The 21,902-nt window shown below is 34.6% G+C and overlaps 1 protein-coding gene across 1 annotated transcript; it reads right to left on the bottom strand.

Moving 5' to 3' along the window:
- Nucleotides 1–16,693: 16,693 nt before the first annotated feature.
- Nucleotides 16,694–21,625, bottom strand: lsm3 (LSM3 homolog, U6 small nuclear RNA and mRNA degradation associated). The gene is made up of 4 exons (XM_051095094.1): nucleotides 21,542–21,625; nucleotides 21,239–21,349; nucleotides 19,857–19,952; nucleotides 16,694–17,002 (listed from the first exon to the last, which is right to left on the bottom strand). Exons 1-4 carry the CDS (start codon nucleotides 21,560–21,562, stop codon nucleotides 16,922–16,924), a joined length of 309 nt encoding a protein of 102 aa, XP_050951051.1. The 5' UTR covers nucleotides 21,563–21,625; the 3' UTR covers nucleotides 16,694–16,921.
- Nucleotides 21,626–21,902: the final 277 nt, after the last annotated feature.

Raw genomic sequence — 21,902 nt, 5'->3', positions numbered from 1 at the left:
CCACCAATAGATAGAAAACAACAAGCTTTCTGTATTGAATTAGAGCCTATAGAAAGTAAATGCAGTCCACAGAGAGAAACTAAGACAACTAAGGGGAAAGGAAGTGCTTTCAATGCATGTCAACAAGTAGCGGAAGAGAACTCCTAATGGGGCTAGAACTGCCACTGGTGTGCATGAGGAAAAACATGTCTCGTCGGGCTATGGCATGCAAACACTTGCTAGTGAGGGCAATGGCGTGAACTCCTTAGCAAGTCCGGGAAATGACACTCGCAGGGCACGCAGACCTTCTCCTAAACCTTTCCACTAGATGGGTTCCATATGGTCTGCAGATAGTAATGGCATTATTATAGCAACCTCATTGCATTTTTGTGTTTAGAGCATTGTGTCGTCCCAAAATCTGGGTAAAATCGTTAACGTGCCATGGCACCAGACGGGTTCCACATTTGTTGGTGCTGGTCTGTGGTTGGGCTTAAATGATAGACTGTGACCAGGACCTGTTATTGTGTTTATGGTTACTGTAAAGGGTTCGGCTCAGGCACTATTACCAGAAAAACAGGATACGAATGAGGTATTGCTAGAATCTTCTACCTAAAAACAAATTTCCATTTTCCACTGTTAAAGCATTCATGAACAAAACCTGAAATATAAAAAGGGACAATTTACTGTCTCTTGGACTTTATGGACATCTGCAAGTGAAAGCCACCAGACTCCACATTAATTTTTCTATATTTGACAGAGCTAACCAATGGCGTGCCTCAGGGTTCAGTGCTTGGCCCTTTTTTTTCGATATACAAAACCTCACTCTACCAAATCAAAATACGAAAAATCCACTGTAAAGATATTATTATATCAGATATACACATTGAAATATTGTCTCCCATGATTCATGTATAAACTGTTGCTTTAGTTTGTCAAGTCCACAGGAACAAAAGTTCCCATAATTATGAAAGCACCTATTCATGTGCAGTAAACTAAATTTTCTCTTACAGTTTTAACAATAATACTTCGTAAATGAAAAGATAAATTCAAAATGTGGAAATAAATGCATTTTGAAGCTAAAAGGCCCTACATTACAATTCAGTTCAATTTGCTAATTGGCTGGTGTCAATGTAAATAATAACCCCACTCTCTCTTCCTCTCCTTTTAATGTCATTATCAACTGTTTACAGTGACACTTACATAAACCAACATTGGTACATCTTATCTCTCTGGCCCTACATCCAGGACTTCTTCCTGTCATTGCCCGGCTATTATCTAACTGCTGTTTGGTGAGGTATGCTCAGGATAAATGATCACAGTCATTTGTTCCTGGCTACTTCGCAGAAGTCATTTGACCCATTTTCCCCAGGCAGATCCCACAAAGCTAATCTTCTCGGTGAGAAAACGTGTGCCAACTTACATGATAATCAGTCTGAATATAAGCTGAGTTGGGGGCTGGGTACTACTTGTGGAGCTAAGGTAAGATGGGCTTTGACAGTTAAATATAGCACAACAGAGCCGTGTTCCAAAACCTAGTAAGCTGCCTACCTAGACAGCAACACAAAGATGCTTCATGTCAGTAGGCAACATAAGTCTCAGGCCTGTCCAAATACACATTTGCAGTCAGACATATTTCCTTAATAGAAAAGTATTTTGTTCATAATGACAGAACCATGCCAGAATGTTCACTGCATCAATACAACACGCAACAACGTTTTACTACCAATTTTATATGTAATATCTAATTCATTTAACTTACACTAGAAGGTTTTCGCAATTTCAAAATCTCACATCTTTGGGGCATATAAGTTTCTGAATATGATGAATGATGGGATACGCTTTGCCTCGAATAGCACTCCAAAGAGGTGCAAGAGACAGTGTTTAGTGTACATTAAAGGATTAGTTCACTTCCAGAATAAAAAATTCCAGATAATTTACTCACCCCATTGTCAGGTTTTTGAGAAAAACATTTCAGGATTTTTCTCCATACAGTGGAATTCAATGGTAGCCAATGGGTTTAAGGTCCAAACTGCAGTTTAATGATACCTTCAAAAGGCTCTACACAATCCCAGCCAAGGAATAAAGGTCTTATCTAGTAAGCAATTGGTTACTTTCTAAAAAAAATTAATTGAATAAAAGCTCTCGTCTTGCACGAGCTCTGCGATGCGTGTCCAAGACTTCACGCATTACATAACCATATTGGAACAGTCACGAATATTTAGTTCTTCGTCTGTGTACTCTGGTTAAAAAAGGTAGGCTGGGTAAAAACTCCATCTCATTTCTCCTCCAACTTCAAAATCATCCGACGTTGTTGTTTTACTTTTTTTTTTTTCAAAGGCCATTTGACTTGCTTTGCACGTTCGCTTTGTAAACATGATTTCAACGTGATTATGTAATGCGTGAAGTCAAGCTAGTGCAAGATGAGCATTTGTGGTTAAAAAGTATAACAATTTTTATTATTTATTTTTTTTTTTTTTTTTTTGACCAATTGTTTTCCCAGATAAGACCCTTATTTCTTGGCTGGGATCATGCAGAGTCCTTTGAAGCTGCATTGAAACTGCAATTTGGATTTTCAACCCGCTGGCCACCACTGAAGTCCTTTATATGGAGAAAAATCCTGGAATGTTTTCCTCAAAAACCTTAATTTCTTTTCGACTGAAGAAAGAAAGACATGAACATCTTAGATGACATGGGGGTGAATAAATTATCAAGAAATGCACTGTGCTTTGGCATTTTTTCCAACTGGGACAGTCTTGCGCACTTACTGTTGTGTACAAAACCACAAATGTGGGTATTTGGGACAGGCCCCTTCTTTTGGGTGAAATTCTATCCCTTACAAAAAGTTCATTCAAGTGTGCTATTAGTATACTTCTTTTAAATCAAAAATAGGAAAGTATACTGTCAGTCTATATACTTCTCAGAAATATACTTAAAATGACATTTAAGTATACTTGATTTGTACTTAGAAAAAATCCAAGTATATTTGAGCTAGACTTGTGCTAGGGGCGCTATTGCACATCTTCTATACAGAATTTCCAAAATACAAGTGAAATACAAGAAAACAAAATGCTTCCACATGTAATCATCAGACATAAAACAGCATAAAAAAAAAACAGCATCAAAACCACAGATATGTAAAACTGTTATGGAATAAAGAGTTTACCCATGAAGAGCCCTGTCAAGCTTTGGGGTGTTGATCAACTCCATCTATGTTTTGATTATAGTCTTTTTTTTAGCTTTTTGTTCAAAATGTTGTTTATTTATTTATTTTTTATTTATGCAACTTACTTACATTCAAGTGTTTATATAAAAAAAAAAAGAATGCATGAAGCTAGAATAAAATGTTTTTGTTTACAAGCAGATGCCTTGTTCTTTCTTTTGATGTTTTGTATATTCAGATATTCATATAACAAAATATATACAAATTAATACCTAAATAGGGATATAATAGTATACTTGAAGTATGATTTAAAGTTCACTTAAAGAAAACAGGTATACTTGCAGTATAAAACTATTAAACTAGTAGTTTACCGAGACTATACTTCAAAGTGTACTAAAAATGCATAAAAAGGATTCAATTAGTAAACTAGTAAATTAGTAATCAGTATACCTATAAGTTTAGGTGTAAACTAGTTGTGTACTCAAAGTTTACTTCTGTTATACTTAAAAGTATACTTTTATATACTAGAAAGTTTGCCAATTTAGTCCCAAGGAGTATTTAAATAGTACATTTTAAAGTATACTACTAGTACATTGATATTTGTATGCTTACTACATAAAGTATATTTAAAAATATACTTGAACTTTACTTAAATATACTTAATAAAATAAACTTGAAGGAGGAATGACAACATTGCAAGTATGTAATCCCAGAATGCAATGGAAAATGAACCTCCCAAATCAGTCACTGAATTTCAGTTATGCTACCTTAGAAGGGAGCTGCCTATGTAGACATCAAGGCAGCTTGCTAAAGCTATTCCAAAGTGTTGTGGTTTTGTGCAGACTGCAGGTTTGGTCAGGATAACACGTTGAAGGGAACAAATAAATATGGAATATGCCAGAAACTGAGAGCTTGCTATAAATACCTCCTCAACACAAACATCACTGAAAGCTATTTAAAGTTCATAGTTATTTTTTTAAAGAGCTTGTAATATTGCCTGGACGCCTTTAAGTATATAAAAGATTTATTTTATCAGCAAAATAACCAAGCTGTTAATGAGTGTAACAAGAGGACCAAAATATACAAGGAATGAGGTTGGCCTTGGGAACAAATTAATACTGAGCGGTACTTTAGCATGCACAACACGAACAGAAACCTAATAACACTTTTACTAGTTTCTACCGCCAGTAACACACAAGCTTTGTGGTCTGATGGCTTTATTGTTGCATGAGCAATTGAGCTGTTGTTTTAATAGAGTTGTTGTTGATAGCAGAAGCGACTGGAATGTTTGCGTTTTGGCATTTCTTCACCTCCGTACAAGGGCAAATGTTGGTTATCCAAAGCTGTATATTGATTTACAAGAGTTGAAATTACAGCGTGCAATAACAAAACCAAACTAGATGAGCGGTGCTCAATGCACTACTTACTGGCCGCACTTGGTCTAATGTTAAAAAAGTGGATGCTGTGACATTGGACCACAAAATCAGTCTTTAAGTACCACAGGTATATTTGTAGCAATGCCCTAAAATACATTGTATGGGTCAAAATCATCAGGATATTGAGTCAGGATTATGCTCCATGAAGATATTTTTAAATTTCCTACCGTAAATAAATCAAAACTTAATTTTTGATTAGTAATATGCATTGCCAAGAACTTCAATTGGACAACTTTAAAGGCGATTTTCTCAGTATTCTGATTTTTGCACCCACAGATTCCAGATTTTCAAATAGTTGTATCTCGGCCAAAAATAGTTTTGTCCTATCTTAACAAACCATACATCAATGGAAAGCTCATTTATTCAGCTTTCAGATGATGTACAAATCTGTTTCAAAACATGGATCCTTATGACTGGTTTTGTGGTCCAGGATCAAATGTATTGACAACTGTCTTAATGTAGGCTATACAAAGTACACCCTGATAGCCTAAAATAGTTTATATAACTAATAACACCTTATAATATCTGCAAACACCAACACCTGTCGCCAGTGTAGTAAATAAGCGGAGAAAACACAGAAAAACAACAGACAATGACTATTATACATACATGAACGGAGAGCCCCATTCCATTTACCATCTACTTAGTACCATCTCCTGAGCAGACAAATTCTATTCCTTCATTTCGACATTTATATAAGAACATATTTCATGTTGTGAAATTAATTAATTTGTATTTTGCCGATATTTTAGCAAGATCAAGCTTCTTTTCAACTTTTATCTTAACAAGCAGGTTCGGCGATACGTGATATTGAACGCTGATTGGCTTAAATTGTTGTTCCTCACAGATGATTGGTTATGCGAATAAGAGGCAGATTCAAACATTTTCCACAGCATTTTGGATGGAAGCAGTTTCAATGTGTTGATTTGATCGGTCAGTTTAACTATGAAGGTTCAGCCGTACATGTGTGCAATAGCCTACATACATTTTATATTGTCAAAAAAAAAAAAAAAAGTGTGAGCTACCTCAACTCAACAGACAGCTTTTGTGAACAGATCATTTTTTCCGCTCATCGTTAATAATTACATCACTAAAAAGACTAATGAACATCAGTAGTATTTTAATATGTACAGTAACATAACTGTACATTTGTACATACATTTGTAAAATGAATGCACTCTCTCATATAAATGTTCAGTCAGTGTTCCAATAAAACAGCTGGTGAACAACATTATATGAACTTATAGGAAATTAAATGTCAATGTCCATAGAATAAATGCATTATGTTTTAACATTTATGTCTTACTGAAAACAGTAAAAACTCAAAACAAAGTCACATACAGGCATAGTTCAGGAAACAAGCATGGATAAACAAGTAGGTAATTAAGATCAGAAGTCCAACACTTCAGCACAATACACTTGAAACAACAAAGGCCTATTGGAAATCGTTTGTTATGTACAGGTGCAAGAGTGCATTCACCAGTAATACGGTACAATGTTTACCCATTGTTCACAGATACAATATGGGTCCGCTGCCAGATGCAAAAACATCCTACAGGGAACAATTAATATCATACGAACAATGCTTTCGCTAGATTGTCCACTGCCATTCACATTCTAACGCTTGGGACAAAGGCACCAGAAATACATTCAGCGAATTAGTCCAGCCGCAGCATTACAATTCTCAGCTCCAAATGCAACATATATGTATCCGTGTCGCGTTCTGGCTTTTCTAACGGGGTCTCTGACGCACACGTCCGTTCAAGGTCAACAGGGCCGTTTATTTTTCCCTTCGCTTCTGCAGTCCGTCAGCGTGACTTTTAAAGGGAAGTGCAGCTGTCCATTGAGTCAGGCGAGAATTCACAGGTGCCTGTCTATCAAGCTCTATGGACGTGGGCCTGTTTCTTCCGTTGTGTTCCATAGCTTTATAAACCGTTCTGACAGATCGGTACGATGTGAAAGTATCTGATGTATTTGCAACGGAGCTCATTTCACCGTGCCACCTGCGACCGAAATAGGAAATTATATGTGACTTTTCCATTATTTGCGGTCAGTCTCAGTGGAAAATACAGTGGAAAATGCCAAAACAAAAGAGGCTTCTGTTTTAATTGTGGTCTGTTTATATGCGGGCAGGACACTTCAAAGTCGCCCATTCAAAGTCGTTGGAAAGAAAAATTTACCGTAATATTCTCTGAGCAATGTAAATTGCTCTGTTTACTCCGAGCGTGGCCTCCAAATGACACTGTTGAACCCCAAACTCTCTGTAGCATGTCTAGGAAAGTCATCAAATAAGAAATCCCTGGCAAACGTCCGCAGTCTCTCCAGACCCTTCTGGCAGTTGTGTGTAATAAAGTTGTGGAAAGGAGCTGTTTTCAAATTGTAAATTCCTTTCGGGTATTAGCTCAAATATGCCCATTTGAGGGTCAACAAAAATGCTGCTGGTCAACTTCTGAGCACAGAAAAATGGGATGATTGTTAATATATAAGCAATTTAATTTTCCACACAAAATCCGACTGATTGATTGATTACCAAATACGTGAACAAATAAAAAATAAAAAAAATAATTCAAATTATGCTATTTCCCATATTGCTAAGGTGTTATTGCAGGTTGCCAGGTATTCGTTCACTCTCAGAAATAAAGGCACAAGAGCTGGGGTGGTACCTTTTCAAAAGGTACACGTTTGTACCTAAATAGTTTATTTTGGTACCGTAAAGGTACATTTTAGTACTTAAAGTGCACATATTAGAAGTTAATAGGTACAAAACCTATAGATCACTTGATCTAGAAAGCATCTGATGTGTACAAACATCTGACAGATGTCTGTAAGATGTCAGTTTTACATACATTCTAAATCAGAAACATCTTAAAGACATCTAATAGACATCTATTTGACTTCTGATAGGAATGGTCCTATAGACTCTAAAAATACATCTTACAGATGTAAATGCAGACGTCAAATAGACGTCTCCGTGATGTATATGTGCTATCAGGGAAGTGAACCTTTTGAAAAGATACCGCCCCAGTGACAGCTTTTGTACCTTCTCTAATATACATATACATCACGGAGACGTCTATTTGATGTCTGCATTTACATCTGCAAGACGTATTGTTTGCTCATCTGCAATTCGTCTATAGGACGTTTCCTATCAGATGTCAAATAGATGTCTATTAGATGTCTTTAAGATGTTTATGATTTAGAATGTATGTAAAACTGACATCTTACGGATGTCTGTCAGATGTTTGTATACATCAGATGCTTTCCAGATCAAGCAATCTTTAACAGACTTCTTGCAGACATACGTCTGCTAACTGGGTTTATTTCTGAGAGTGTGTGTTATAATAAAAATATTACATTTTAACAAATATATTATAGTACATTAATAAATCATTCTGAAAAATAATAAAAATAGCACTACCACTTATAACTTGCATAAAGTAATTTTATTGTGCAGTTTTGTCATTTTATCCGGGGTTTTTTTTTTACAGATTTTATTGTTTTTTTTTATTATTATTTGAAGTAGTACTTTACCTTAATTCGCCATCATGATGCCAGTGTGTTACATTTTAACATTTTATTTACATTTTGGTTTATAAACTTTAGTAATTTTTATAATTTTTTAAAATTATTTTTTTATTTCATCTTTAGTTTTAGTAATTTTAGTAACTCATCTTAAGCTAATAAAAAATTATAAAAAATATGAAATTAAATTTCAGTTAATGCTTTTTTTTTAGTTAACAATAACAACCTTTCTTTGTAAAATCTTATGTAACTATAACGTGCGTGTTTTCTTTATGCTTTAAATCACACGTCATATATTTATAAAGTGCTTTTGTGAGTGAAGTCTGAGAGACATTCATCTCCAGCAGCAGTTATTGTATTTGCCTGTTTCTTGTTTGTAACAGCAGCTGATCTCACTCAACTCAAAGCCGGTTTTCATCAAAATCTTGTCTGAATACTGGCCAGGATGATAAATCTGATTGTAGGCCTGTCTGTTTGAGGAAAATTAAATCAAAGTTTAAAGATACAGAGCGGCAACAAAATCACTTGAATAACAGCGCACCATTGTTTATCAGTTTACCCGACAACTATTTACAATACCAGCGCGATTTTGATTTTATGTCTGCTATTAAAGAAATAAAATCAAGGAAATTCTAAACAATTATATGTCGAGGAATCCATTTAAATTGTTTTTTATTGCATTTTTGTGAGTAAAAAAACAAGCAGACCACAGACGCTACTGTTGTTTGACACAGCAGAGATGTAAATCTCTGATTTTATGAGAAAATAATTTGTTTACTACATTTCTTTGGATGCGATACTGATACAAACACTGTCTGGATGCTTTAAAGTTTCCACGCTGACATATTTATGGCCATATACACATTTAATGACTCTGACAAATTAAATACACATGGAAGCTATCACCAATGTGTGATAAAATGCATGTTTGTTACATATGGATATGAATAAACAATCAAAAATAAAACCTAAAAAGAAACATAAAATCCTACTCTAAATAAAATAAATGCATTAAAAATCAATTGGTTTTGCATGCTTGGTTCTTTAATTATTTTAGATTCCTGCATAAGACATGGACACACTACAGTACAAAAGAATTACCCACCCATATATTTACTCTGTTCATGCAGAGATGAGTAACAATTCAAATTGACACACCTGTGCAAATATGTTCCTGAGGTCAATAAATCACACTAACGCTACAGCCAAAAACAAATGGACTTTGCACTGACTTGGCAGCATCTTTCTTTGCACATTAGTATAACATCTTACAGTCCATGTGCCTATGTTTAGCGCTGCTATTTCTAGCTTAGGAGGATTGCTGGACACTCCAGCCAATCTAAGATTAGAACCGCAGGTCTTTGATGTCATGTCCCTCACGGCCGTAAGCCATTTTCAACAGCCTGAGACATGCTTTTCACATTAGTTAGTAGGAAAAACCAATCCTGAAGGATGATGTGGATTCAAAGCCCAGTTCTCAGCCAGAGAGAAGGCCATGTACTACAGGAAGATAAGAATAAGCAACAACACTTATAATGTTGAATAATGTTCATTTAATTGATTTTCATTTAATTTACTTACTTTTTATTTGTAAGCTTACCATTATAGGCTTAATATAATGTAAATGATGTCTCTTACTGAAATATGTAGTAGAAAACCTATGAAGGATTTACGTTATTTAAAAGATCCACATAATTGTATACATATTTTGGACTATAGGGGATGCCATTATTTTGATGACATCAAATGGTTGCACTTGGTGAACTATTGGCACTACCTGTTGATATTTTTACCACAACACAAGTCAGAAAATAAAATACTGATACGATGATTACAGCTACTGAAAGAGCCTACAGGTGGCAATGGATATACGCGTAGGCTTAAATCAACCAAATGCCGTACCATCGATATTTCCCCACAAGGAGTCTAAATGCCTTCAGATATTGAGTGAAATCCGTGCTGAGAAACTTCTTCAGTGGCTGTGGAAACTCCGTCATGACAAGCATCGGCATGTTTACATTCTGCCAGGATGGCATCTAGCGTTTCTTGTCTCTGCCGTTTGTAAGCCCTTTTAGTAGCTGTGGTCGACTAAAAGCCTTAAAGGCATCAGGACTAAAGTGGAGAGAACAAAGACGTGGGTCTTTAGAAAGTTTTATTCGTCTACAGGCGCCTTCCCATTATTTTCTCCTCTTCTTATCGCTATAAGCACTGAAGACTTGCATCACTTATCTTATTGCCCTTTGACTGAAATTACAACTGAAAGCTGCACAAAGCTTTATCTTGCAATTCTGACTTTATAACTCTTCACAAGACATTAAATGATGGACTTGTGAGACAAATGTCAGAATGGTGAGATATAAATTCGTAATTGTGAGGAAAAAAAAACAATTTTACAGTTCTGACTTTAGAACTCTTCACAAGACAATAAGTGATAGACTGGAGTTGTGTGAATTATTGTGATGTTTTTATCAGCTGTTTGGACTCTCATTCTGACGGCACCCATTCACATCCATTGGTGAGCAAGTGATGTAATGATACGTTTCTCTAAATCTGACGAAGAAACAAACTCATCTACATCTTTGGATGGTCTGAGGGTTAGTAAATTTTTAGCACATTTTCATGTTTGAATAAGCTATTACTTTAAAACTTCACCAATTTAGTTATTGTTATCATCTTTGGTGTGCACAATCCCTTAAGCTTACTTTTTTTAAGAGAGATTATTATTTTTGGTAATCTAAATATGCAATATCCTGCAATTCTGACTTTTTTTCTTGCAATTGTGAGTTTACAACTGAAAGTGAATTTTCACTTTTTTTCTCAGAATTTTTGAGATATTAACCTGCAATTCTGAGAAATTAGGTTAGAATAAATAAGTGATATAAAATTGCAGCTGCGAGTTATTAAGTCAATTTTGCACAATATAAAGTTGCAACTGTGCATTAAAAAAAAATCGAAAAAATTCTGAGGTTTAATCTTGCAATCTTTCCCCAATATTTACACTCCCAATTTTTCCCCTCAGAGTTCGACTTCATAACTCGCAATTGTGAGTTTATATCTCACAATTCTGATTTTATTACTCTTCACTAAACATTAAGTGATGGAAAAATGTCAGAATCATGAGATAAAAATTTACAATTACGAGAAAAACAAATTAGAATTGCAAGTTTTTATCTTGCAATTCTGTCTTTATAACTCTTCACAAGACATTAAATGATGGACTTGTGAGAAAAATATCAGATTTGCGAGATATGAATTTGCAATTACAAAAAAAAGTCAGAATTGCATGTTTTTATTGCACAATTCTGACTTCATATCTCTTCACGAGTCAAGAACTGATGGACTTGTGAAAAAAAATGTCAGAATTGCGAGATATAAATTCGCAATTATGAGAAAATTCAGAATTGCACGTTTTTATCACACAATTTGGGCTTTATAATAACTCTTCACAAAACCTTAACTGATGAACTTGCAACAAAAATGGCAGAATTGTGAGATATAAATTCGCAATTGTAAGAAAAACTGTCAGATTTGTGAGTTTTTATCCTGAGTTTATAACTCTTCACAAGACATTAAATGATTGGATGTCAGAATTGCGAGATAAAAACAATTTTACAATTCTGACTTTATAACTCTTCACAAGACAATAAATGATTGGAGTTGTGTGGATTATTGTGATGTTTTTATCAGCTGTTTGGACTCTCATTCTAACTGCGAGATATAAATTCACAATTGCGAGGAAAAAAGTCAGATTTGCAAGTTTTTATCTTCCAGTTCCGAATTTATAACTCCTCACAAGACAATAAATGATGGACTAGAGCTGTGTGGATTGTTGTGATGGTTTTATCAGCTGTTTGGACTCTCAATCTGACGGCACCCATTCACATCCATTGGTGAGCAAGTGATGTAATGCTACATTTCTCCAAATCTGATGAAGCAACAAACTAATCTACATCTTTGGATGGCCTGAGGGTGAGTACATTTTTAGTACAAATTAGTACACATTTTCATGTTTGAATAAGCTATTACTTTAAAACTTAACAAATTTAGTCATTGTTATCATCTTTGGTGTGCACAACCCTTTAAGCTTACTTTTTTAAACAAGGTCTGAGAGATTATTATTTTTGGTAATCTAAATATGCCACAAATGGTGTCGACTGAACCTCTGCAGCCATAACATTTTACTTAGACAGTATATGGACAATATTACGTATACAGGCTGTGTCATTTATATATTTAATGCATTGTGTCATTTATAAGCACGCACCTGGAGGCCATTCTTATTGAATTGTTTCAGGTTCAGCTAACTGAATGAGCATGGAACTGCTCCAATGTTTGTTATGTAATCAGCGCAAAGCCCAGGAACATGGTTGTAATATGAAATAACACACTAATGAAGAGGTATCCAAATTGTCAGGCTTTCTTTCTCGCAGAAATCTGAGTTTACTTAAAGGATCAATTGAAATTGACCAAAGAGAGTGCAAAAATACACCACAAATTCCATTTTAAAATGTATCCTTAAAAATTATCCTCTGTTTCCAGTGGATATTCCAGCACAGTAAATTTAAGACACATTTGGTCGATGTTAGAAAAATATTTAAACCACCTCAAGGCCATAGTTATATTTTTATCCAAATATTTGGACAAAATATTTTATCCAGTATTTGGCAACTTGGCGTTCCTCAGTTCCTCCACAGAAAAGCTCAAATAAACTTGTCATTTAGCACATCATTTGTTTAGTCGTTTTTTAAAACTACAAATAACATTGTACTGGTAATACATAATATTTTATTGTTCAAAGATTTCTACTTTTCATCATCTAGCATTTGTTTTTGCACAAGACCACTAGCCTGATGTTACAATAACACTATTCTGAGTTGCAGCCAGATTTTCTTACATCTGTCAGCTGTTCAGAACTGTGTTGTGTCTGGTCCGCTCCCAAAACTAGCTATATTTGGTTATCAACCACCTCCAGGAAGCTATTTTAGGCTGTGGGAAAAGTTAGGCCATCTTCATTGAGAACTCGCGTCACTGTCTCGCTAATGGGAAAGACCCATATCATGGGAACGTGCTATTTCGGTGTTCTTTCTCCAAACAACTGCTCTGTTTTTGGAGTGGTACTCTTTGTTTTGACCCGGGAGACCGTTTAACACGTCATTGAAATGGTAATTGAATTGTGCATTTGACGTTAATTGTGGGGAACATAATTACGCGAGATGAAACGCTTCCACGCGAAGCCGCACAGAACAACAGCGCCTCCCTACGGAACAACAGATTGTGAGGTTGAACGTGACATTGACTCCATCTGCCGGTCATACCTGAGTATAGCACACTCAATAGGAAACCTACATGAATGGAAGGTTTGTGCGTCCATTTAAAATTGTTACACAGAAGACAAAAATATTGTCAAAAAACGGTTACAATCATAGTATATATTATTTTTTTTAAATATTAATTTTGATATACATTTATATTATATATACATTTCCCCACTATCACTGACATAGATCCTTTTACCATAACTGCCAAAAATAAATAAATAAATAAAAAAAAACAATTCAGGATTTTAACCCTTTACATGTCAGTTTGTTACATATTGCTACATATTGTACGTAATATAAAAAAAAAAAAATCGATATAAAATTCCACATATATATATATATATATATATATATATAATTTCCCATATGCTTAGCAGATTTATTTATTTATTTATTTATTTATTTATTTATTTATTTATTTATTATTATTATTATTATTATTATTATTATTATTATTTCTGTCTTTTCATCAGCAACAACATCAACATTAATTTTGATGCATTACTTTGTGCAGTGTCAGATTTAAAAGAAAACACACACTCAAGACAAAAAAATAAAATAATAATAATAAACAAATAAATAGTATAATAAAATAAAATAACATAAAATAAATAGAGTAAAAGTTTTTGAAGACTATTAACAAAGGCCATTTTGGCCCATGTTTGAAATGACAAAAAAAAAAAAATAAAAAAAAAAAATAATACATTTATCATGATTTTATTTCCATATAAAAAGTAAAGAAATTATTGTTTTACATTAAATTAAATAAAATTAAATAAAATAAAATTAAATAAATATAAGTTATTAACAAAGGCCTTTTTTTTTTTTGCAAAGGCTTGACATGATAATGGAAAAAAAAATAGTGGTGTATTTTATTCTGGATTTTGTTTACATATAAATAAAATAAAATAATAAAATAAAATAAAATAAAATAAATCACAAATGCATTATCACTAAATTTTATTTATATTTACATATAAATAAAATAAAATAAAATGAAAGAATAAAAGAATTGTGTTACTTAACTTATATGGACCATGTTTATAAGAAAAGAAAAGAAAAGAAAAGAAAAGAAAAGAAAAGAAAAGAAAAGAAAAGATTTTCTGGTATTTTCCACAAAAAAAATAAATAAATTCATTTATTTTATTCTATTATGTTAGTAGTTAGTAACCTTTTTTTTTTTTTTTGCGTATTGATTACTATTTGTATAACCACAGTTAAACTGTGGATGACCATGACTTAACTATAGTAACTGTGTCTTTCTTTCTTACTTTTTATAGTTAAACCATGGTTGATTTTCGTAAGGGGGTCTTGCTTTGGTGATCTGTTTTGGAGAATTTATTATGCATATGAAAACCCAAACCCATCTCATTAATTTCTGTTACACCGGCTTCCCGTGTTTCCCTGGGGATCTTCAGCGCCAACCTTGCACCCAGTAAAAGCGTGCGCTGGGCGCCTCACCCCAGGGGTTCACCAGCAAACCGGGTGCCAGTCCGTGCCGGTAAGACCGGATGCTGCACTACGGCACAACCGGAGCAGCAGACACGTCAAGTCCTTCGCGGGAATTGCGTTTAGCGTACGCAACCCGATTAGTCCTAATCACAGACTCGCCGAATGAAGTTTAACGGGGAATCTTCACCCGACCGTCGGTATTGAACCCACCTTTCCGTCCTGCAGTTACACACACAATGACTGATTGAGAGAGAGAGAATTACACTCATATGAGACTGAAGGCGCGAATCTTTAGAACGCTGGTCACTGTGACGTCACGAAGAGTGGCGCTGTTACTCAGGAGATCAAATAAACATTCTATTACCGTTTTGCTAAATACATTATACAGGTCTCAAACAGAAATACAGATAGTATCAAGACGCGATATTATTATAATTATTATTTTAAATAACTGTTTTCTATTGCAATATATTTTATGTATTCCTGCAATGGCAAAGCTGAATTTTTAGCATCATTACTCCAGTCTTCAGTGTCACATGATCCTTCAGAAATCATTCTAATATGCTAATATTCGCTAATCATATCTAATATTTGCTGCCTAAGAAACATTTATTATTATCCGTGTTGAAAGCAGTGCTGCTTAATATTTGTTTTGGATATCATGATATACTACCATTCAGAAGTGTTTTTTTTTTTTTTTTTAAATAGGTATTTTCTGCTTACCAAGCCTGCATTTATTTTATCCAAATTAGGGCAAAAGCAGTAAAATTGTGAAATATGTGTACTAATTTAAATAAATTTTTCTATTTTAATATATTTTAAAATGTAAATTTATTTCTGTGATCAAAGCTTAATTTTTAGCATCATTACTCAAATATTACTCATTACTCAGAACAAATATTGTTCAATCTTCAGTGTCATATGATCCTTCAGAAATCATTCTAATATGCTGATTTGCTGCTCAAAATCATCATTATCATTATTATTATTATTAATACTTAAAACAGCCAAGTAATTTTTTTCAGGATTACTTTATGAATAGAAAGATCAAACGATCAGCATTTATTTGAAATAAAAAAAGCTTTTGTATTTTTATTTATTTATTTATTTTTAATTATACACCATACCATTCAAAAGCCTGGAGTCAGTTTTTTTATTTTTATTTATATAAATTAATACAGTTATTATAAATATAAAAATATTTCAAAATTGTACTGTTTTGCTGTACTTTGGATTAAATAAATGCAGGCTTGGTGAGCAGAAGAAACTTCTTTAAAAACCTTACTATTCAAAAACCTTTGACTGGTAGTGTATGCAGCAAAAACTATGTTCAGAAGTATACTAATAAAAACCATTATACATAAATGAAAATAATTAAGCAGCCAAACAGTAAGAACTTCTGATTCCTGAGGGATCATGTGATACTGCTAATCAGTAATGATACTGAAAATGTAACTGCAATTTTAAAAATAAAACAGCAATGACAGTAATAATATTTCACAATATTACTGCTCTTACTGCATTTTTGATCAAACAGCTTTGTAAGCAGAAATAAATATTTTTAAAAAATCGTAATTAATCCAAACCTTATATATGCATAAAAATCACATGCATTTAAAGAAAATGTATTTACTCCTATTACATCCCAACATAACACTGTTTATACAAAAAAAAAAAAAAAAAAAAAAAAAAAAAAAAATGTACTAATATCTCAATGTTGAGTTAATGATGTACTTAATGTGCATATTCTGAGATGTTTTGTGGAAAAGTCTCTTCATGACAAATCAAAGATTTTATTATATAATTGAAACCAGCAGTCATTTAAAAAAGGTCGAACTTCAGGAATTTTAATGAGTCACAAAACATATGGCGCAAATGAACTGCCAATACGGATTTCCAAAACGTAAAACAAAAGGTCAGCTTGCAAAACAAACAGATTTACAGCTCCGTGGTTCCAAAAACAAAAACGTCATCCACTTAAAAGTCCACCCACTTCAAGAATTTAGAGTCCAAAACAATAATTCGGTAGGTAAGTGGTGTACAACTCAAGGAACTCATCCGACTCTCAGCGGTGGAGCCACTAACACAACTCCATCCCCTCGAACAAACAGCATGGGAATGTTCCGCTTTGTTGACTGCAAAACAAACATGTTACACATGTTAACAATACTTGATGGCTTAAATAAAATAAATTTGTACAAAAAGAAAATGAAGTGTCATTATTTTGGAAAAGAGGATTTGTTATTTTTTTATTTTTAAAGTGTAGACTGGTATTTGTTTTTATATACTGAGCAAAATTATAAACGCAACACTTTTGTTTTTGCCCCCATTTTTCATGAGCAGAACTCAAAGATGTAAGACTATGTACACAAAAGCCTATTTCTCTCAACTGTTGTTCACAAATCTGTCTAAATCTGTGTTAGCGTGCACTTCTTCTTTGCTGAGATAATCCATCCACCTCACAGGTGTGGCATATCAAGATGCTGATTAGACAGCATGATTATTGCACAGGTGTGCCTTAGGCTGGCCACAATAAAAGGCCACTCTAAAATGTGCAGTTTTACTGTATTGGGGGGGTTCGAAAACCAGTCAGTATCTGGTGTGACCACCATTTGCCTCACGCAGTGCAACACATCTCCTTCGCAAAGAGTTGATCAGGTTGTTGATTGTGGCCTGTGGAATGTTGGTCCACTCCTATTCAGTTGCTGTGTGAAGTTGCTGGATATTGGCAGGAACTGGAACACGCTGTCGTATACGTGATCCAGAACATCCCAAACATGCTCAATGGGTGACATGTCTGGTGAGAATGCTGGCCATGCAAGAACTGGGATGTTCAACTTCCAGGAATTTTGTACAGATCCTTGCAACCCGGGGCCGTGCATTATCATGCTGCAACATGAGGTGATGGTCATGGATGAATGGCACAACAATGGGCCTCAGGATCTCGTCACGGTATCTCTGTGCATTTAAAATGCCATCAATAAAATGCACCTGCGTTCGTTGTCCATAATATAGGCCTGCCCATACCATAACCCCACTGTCACCATGGGCCACTCGATCTACAACGCTGACATCAGCAAACCGCTCACCCACACGACGCCATACACGCTGTCTGCCATCTGTCCTGTACAGTGAAAACCGGGATTCATCTGTGAAGAGAACATCTCTCCAAAGTGCCAGATACCATTGAATGGAAGCATTTGCCCACTCAATCGGTTACGACGACGAACTGCAGTCAGGACGAGACCCCGATGAGGACGACGAACATGCAGATGAGCGTCCCTGAGACAGTTTCTGACAGTTTGTGCAGAAATTATTTGGTTATGCAAACTGATTGTTGCAGCAGCTGTCCGGGTGGCTTGTCTCAGACGATCTTACAGGTGAAGATGCTGGATGTGGAGGTCCTGGGCTGGTGTGGTTACGCATGGTCTGCGGTTGTGAGGCCGTTGGATGTACTGCCAAATTCTCTGAAACGCCTTTGGAGACAGCTTATGGTACAGAAATGAACATTCAATTCACAGGCAACAGCTCTGGTGGACATTCCTGCAGTCAGCATGCCAATTGCACGCTCCCTCAAAACTTGCGACATCTGTGGCATTGTGCTGTGTGATAAAACTGCACATTTTAGAGTGACCTTTTATTGTGGCCAGCCTAAGACACCTGTGCAATAATCATGCTGTCTAATCAGCATCTTGATACGCCACACCTGTGAGGTGGATGGTTTATCTCAGCAAAGGTGAAGTGCTCACTAACACAGATTTAGACAGATTTGTGAACAATATTTGAGAGAAATAAGCCTTTTGTGTACATAGAAAAAGTCTCACTGTGCGTTCACACCGCCGCCGGCGAGAGCGTCAAAGTGGCCGGAAGTCATTCATTTTCAATGTGAGCCGGCGGCGAGAAGCGGCGCGGCGCGGCGCGTTTTGGACGGTGTGGGCGTCGGGGAGAGTTGAAGTCAGGTCAACTTTATGGTAATGAGCTATGACGCGGCTCGGCGGCAACCAATCGGAATGTAGAAGTTCACCGCTTGAGAGGATTCCAGAGAACGCAGTCCTGTAAACTTTGGTTCCGGCCACATTAGTTCCCAAGGAAAATGGAGGAGAAGTTGATTATTGCTGTGGCGGGTTTCCCCATAATCTATGACGTGTCCCTGTTTGCGTACAGGGACATAAATAGAAAAAAATTATGCATGGACCAAGGTGTCTGAGATTGTTGGTGTTCCTGGTAAGTTGCTGATGTGCATTAACGTTATATATTTTTTTGTAAATAAGCGGGAATGCAGTTCATTTGCTCAAAACAACACCGATTTGACCAATTGCAACCAAGACGGTTTGCAATGTAGGCTGCACACAAATTCATGTTAATGTTAATTAAAGACCAAGGCTAGTAAATGTCTCCTATTATTTTGAAATTAGACTAACACTTAACCATGAACACAAAAGCCACACCACACAAATGGCTTTTAATTGGTTTATTTCGTTAGCAAACATGTAACTACAATTAAATTACATTTCTTATTTTCACGTTTAAAATATTTAATGAGGTTAACTTACACCCTACTTGTGGTCAGTCTGCACAAGATCGACATGCTTGTTTGCTTTGCGGCCGCTTTAAATACAAGACCAAGCGTTCGATCGTCAGAGCGTCAATGAATCTTTGCACAGCGTTGTTGGCAGCGCGGCCAGAGCGAATTTTGACGCTCTCGCCGGCGGCGGTGTGAACGCACAGTCAGATCTTTGAGTTCAGCTCATGAAAAATGGGGCGAAAACAAAAGTGTTGCGTTTTTAATTTTGGTGAGTGTAAATTTTTTTGTTGCTGCTGTTATAATGCTTTATATTTGTTGTAATTGCTCTTTATGACCTATATAATACTAATAATAATTTTAAATTTTCAGACTCAAACAAAATACAGATGATACTTACAACAGAATGACGTAAAACCAATTAGGATTCATTGTTTACATACAGTTTAAATTACAACATCAGTTACCTTATAAATCTCCTCATACGTTTCCTCATCGATTTCTACAGTCGTTACCGTCTCTTCAACATCTCCGAGGATCATGTTTAAGTGCTGGTCATAGGCCTAATGTAACATGAAAAAAAAAAAGAAATAATTCAACATGTGACACACATGACGCATATAGAAAATGATTTTTGTTAATAAAATTAAAATAAAATAAACGTTAACTGACTAAAATAATGTATACAAATAAAAAAACAACAATTCTCATTTCCATTTTATTTATCTTAATGTATTCAAATAAATAAAACTAAAGCTGGAATGAAAAATGAATGAAAACGACAGACATGCACTACCAGTCAAAAGTTTTTGAACAGTACAATTTTTAATGTTTTTCTCACCAAGCCTGCATTTATTTGAGTACAGCAAAAACCATAAAATTTTGAAATATTTTTACTATTTAAAATAACTGTTTTCTGTTTTAATATACTTCAAAATGTAATTTATTTCTGTGATTTCAAAGCTGAGTTTTTAGCATTGCTACTTCAGTCACAGAATCCTTCATAAATCATTCTAATATCCTGATTTGCTGCTTAAAAAACATTATTATTATTATTATTATTATTATTATTATTATTATTATTATGTTGAAGTTGATGTTTGTAGAAAGTTCAGAAGAACAGCATTTATCTGAAACAGAAATCTTTTGTAACATTTAAAATATCTGTATCATTACTTTTGATCAATTTAAAGCATCCTTGCTAAATAAAAGTATTATTTCTATATTTTTTTTAAATAAATGATATCATAAATGCTAATCTTTGGATCTTTCTATTCATCAAAGAATCCTGAAAAAGTACTCAATGTTTTTAAATACTGATGATGATGATGATGATGATAATAATAATAAATAAATAAATAAATAAATAAATAAATAAATAAATAAATAAATAAAATGCTTCTTGAACAGCAAATCAGAATATTAAAATGATTTCTGAAGAATCATGTGACACTGAAGACCAGAGTAATGATGCAGAAAATTTAGCTTTGACAACAGGAATAAATTACATTTAAAAATATATTCAAAAATATATTACTTTTGCTGCATTACAGATCAAATAAATGTGATGTGGTGAGCAGAAGATGCTAATTTAAAAACATTACAAATATTACTTTTCTGTAATAGTGTTAGTGTATAAAAACGAATAAAATGACAAAACCAAAATAATTAAGCTTTCACGAAAATTAAAATGAACTAAATATGAACAACTACAACAGTATTACGTTAATATAAATTAAAACAGATTAATTTAATTCAACATTATGCAGTACTTCAGTAGCAGTAGGGATAAAATCGGCACATTAGTAAACCCGGGCATCTGAATGAATAAATGAGTGTTTAATCTCACGTGTAGTCTGCCGCGCAGCTCTCTGTCGTTTCTCATCTTCACGTAGATCCTCTCATCCAGACTCAACCGGATGAGATCCAGAGGCTCTTCTACCGTGTTGGTGGTTTGTTGCTGCAAAGTAGGTTTCAGTCATGTTGATATTTCCATTATAATAATATATGAAAACCCGTCTGAGAGCTGCCGGTTATAAACTGCCTCGACATACTCGTGTGTTCAACAATGAAAACAACCGCTATAATTCAGCTCCGCGATTACCAAACTATTACAGATATACACTTAGACAAATAAAACAAAATAGCATACCTGCTCAGCGTCGTCCGCCATCTTTCAAAATGACCCAAAATGCTTTTCGCTTGTCTCCCACAAATCATTGGGCGGGAAATGTTTCCTCTTTAGACCAAAATGTTCCTCCAGAGGGCGCCTTACGGCCCAGAAAACTGAATGCGCCTTTGCATTTAAGTTTAAGGACGGATTTTGTCTTACAGGACAAATTTGGTGTAATATTTTACAACTATAAATTCTAAGGAAGGTGTAACTGACATATAAGTGAACATAAATCTTTCTAAAACACATTTTAAACAACATCACATCCACGTCCACTATAATTTGTATATTCCGATAACCCTGGTGAAAAAACCAGCATATGCTGGTAGGTATGTTTTGA

Source organism: Labeo rohita, chromosome 22 (genome assembly GCF_022985175.1).
Source record: "Labeo rohita strain BAU-BD-2019 chromosome 22, IGBB_LRoh.1.0, whole genome shotgun sequence".
NCBI lineage: Eukaryota > Metazoa > Chordata > Actinopteri > Cypriniformes > Cyprinidae > Labeo > Labeo rohita.
The sequence above is the reverse complement of the archived record's forward strand: the minus strand, read 5'-3'. Positions and strand labels throughout refer to the sequence as shown.

Bases quoted from the DNA above. Each gene is read 5' to 3' on its own strand.
- lsm3 (XM_051095094.1), bottom strand. From the start codon at position 21,562: ATGGCGGACGACGCTGAGCAG. The intron at 21,350-21,541 runs GTATGCTATTTT...CCTACTTTGCAG, and splicing joins TGGCGGACGACGCTGAGCAG to CAACAAACCACCAACACGGT. The intron at 19,953-21,238 runs GTGAGATTAAAC...ATGTTACATTAG, and splicing joins AGCTGCGCGGCAGACTACAC to GCCTATGACCAGCACTTAAA.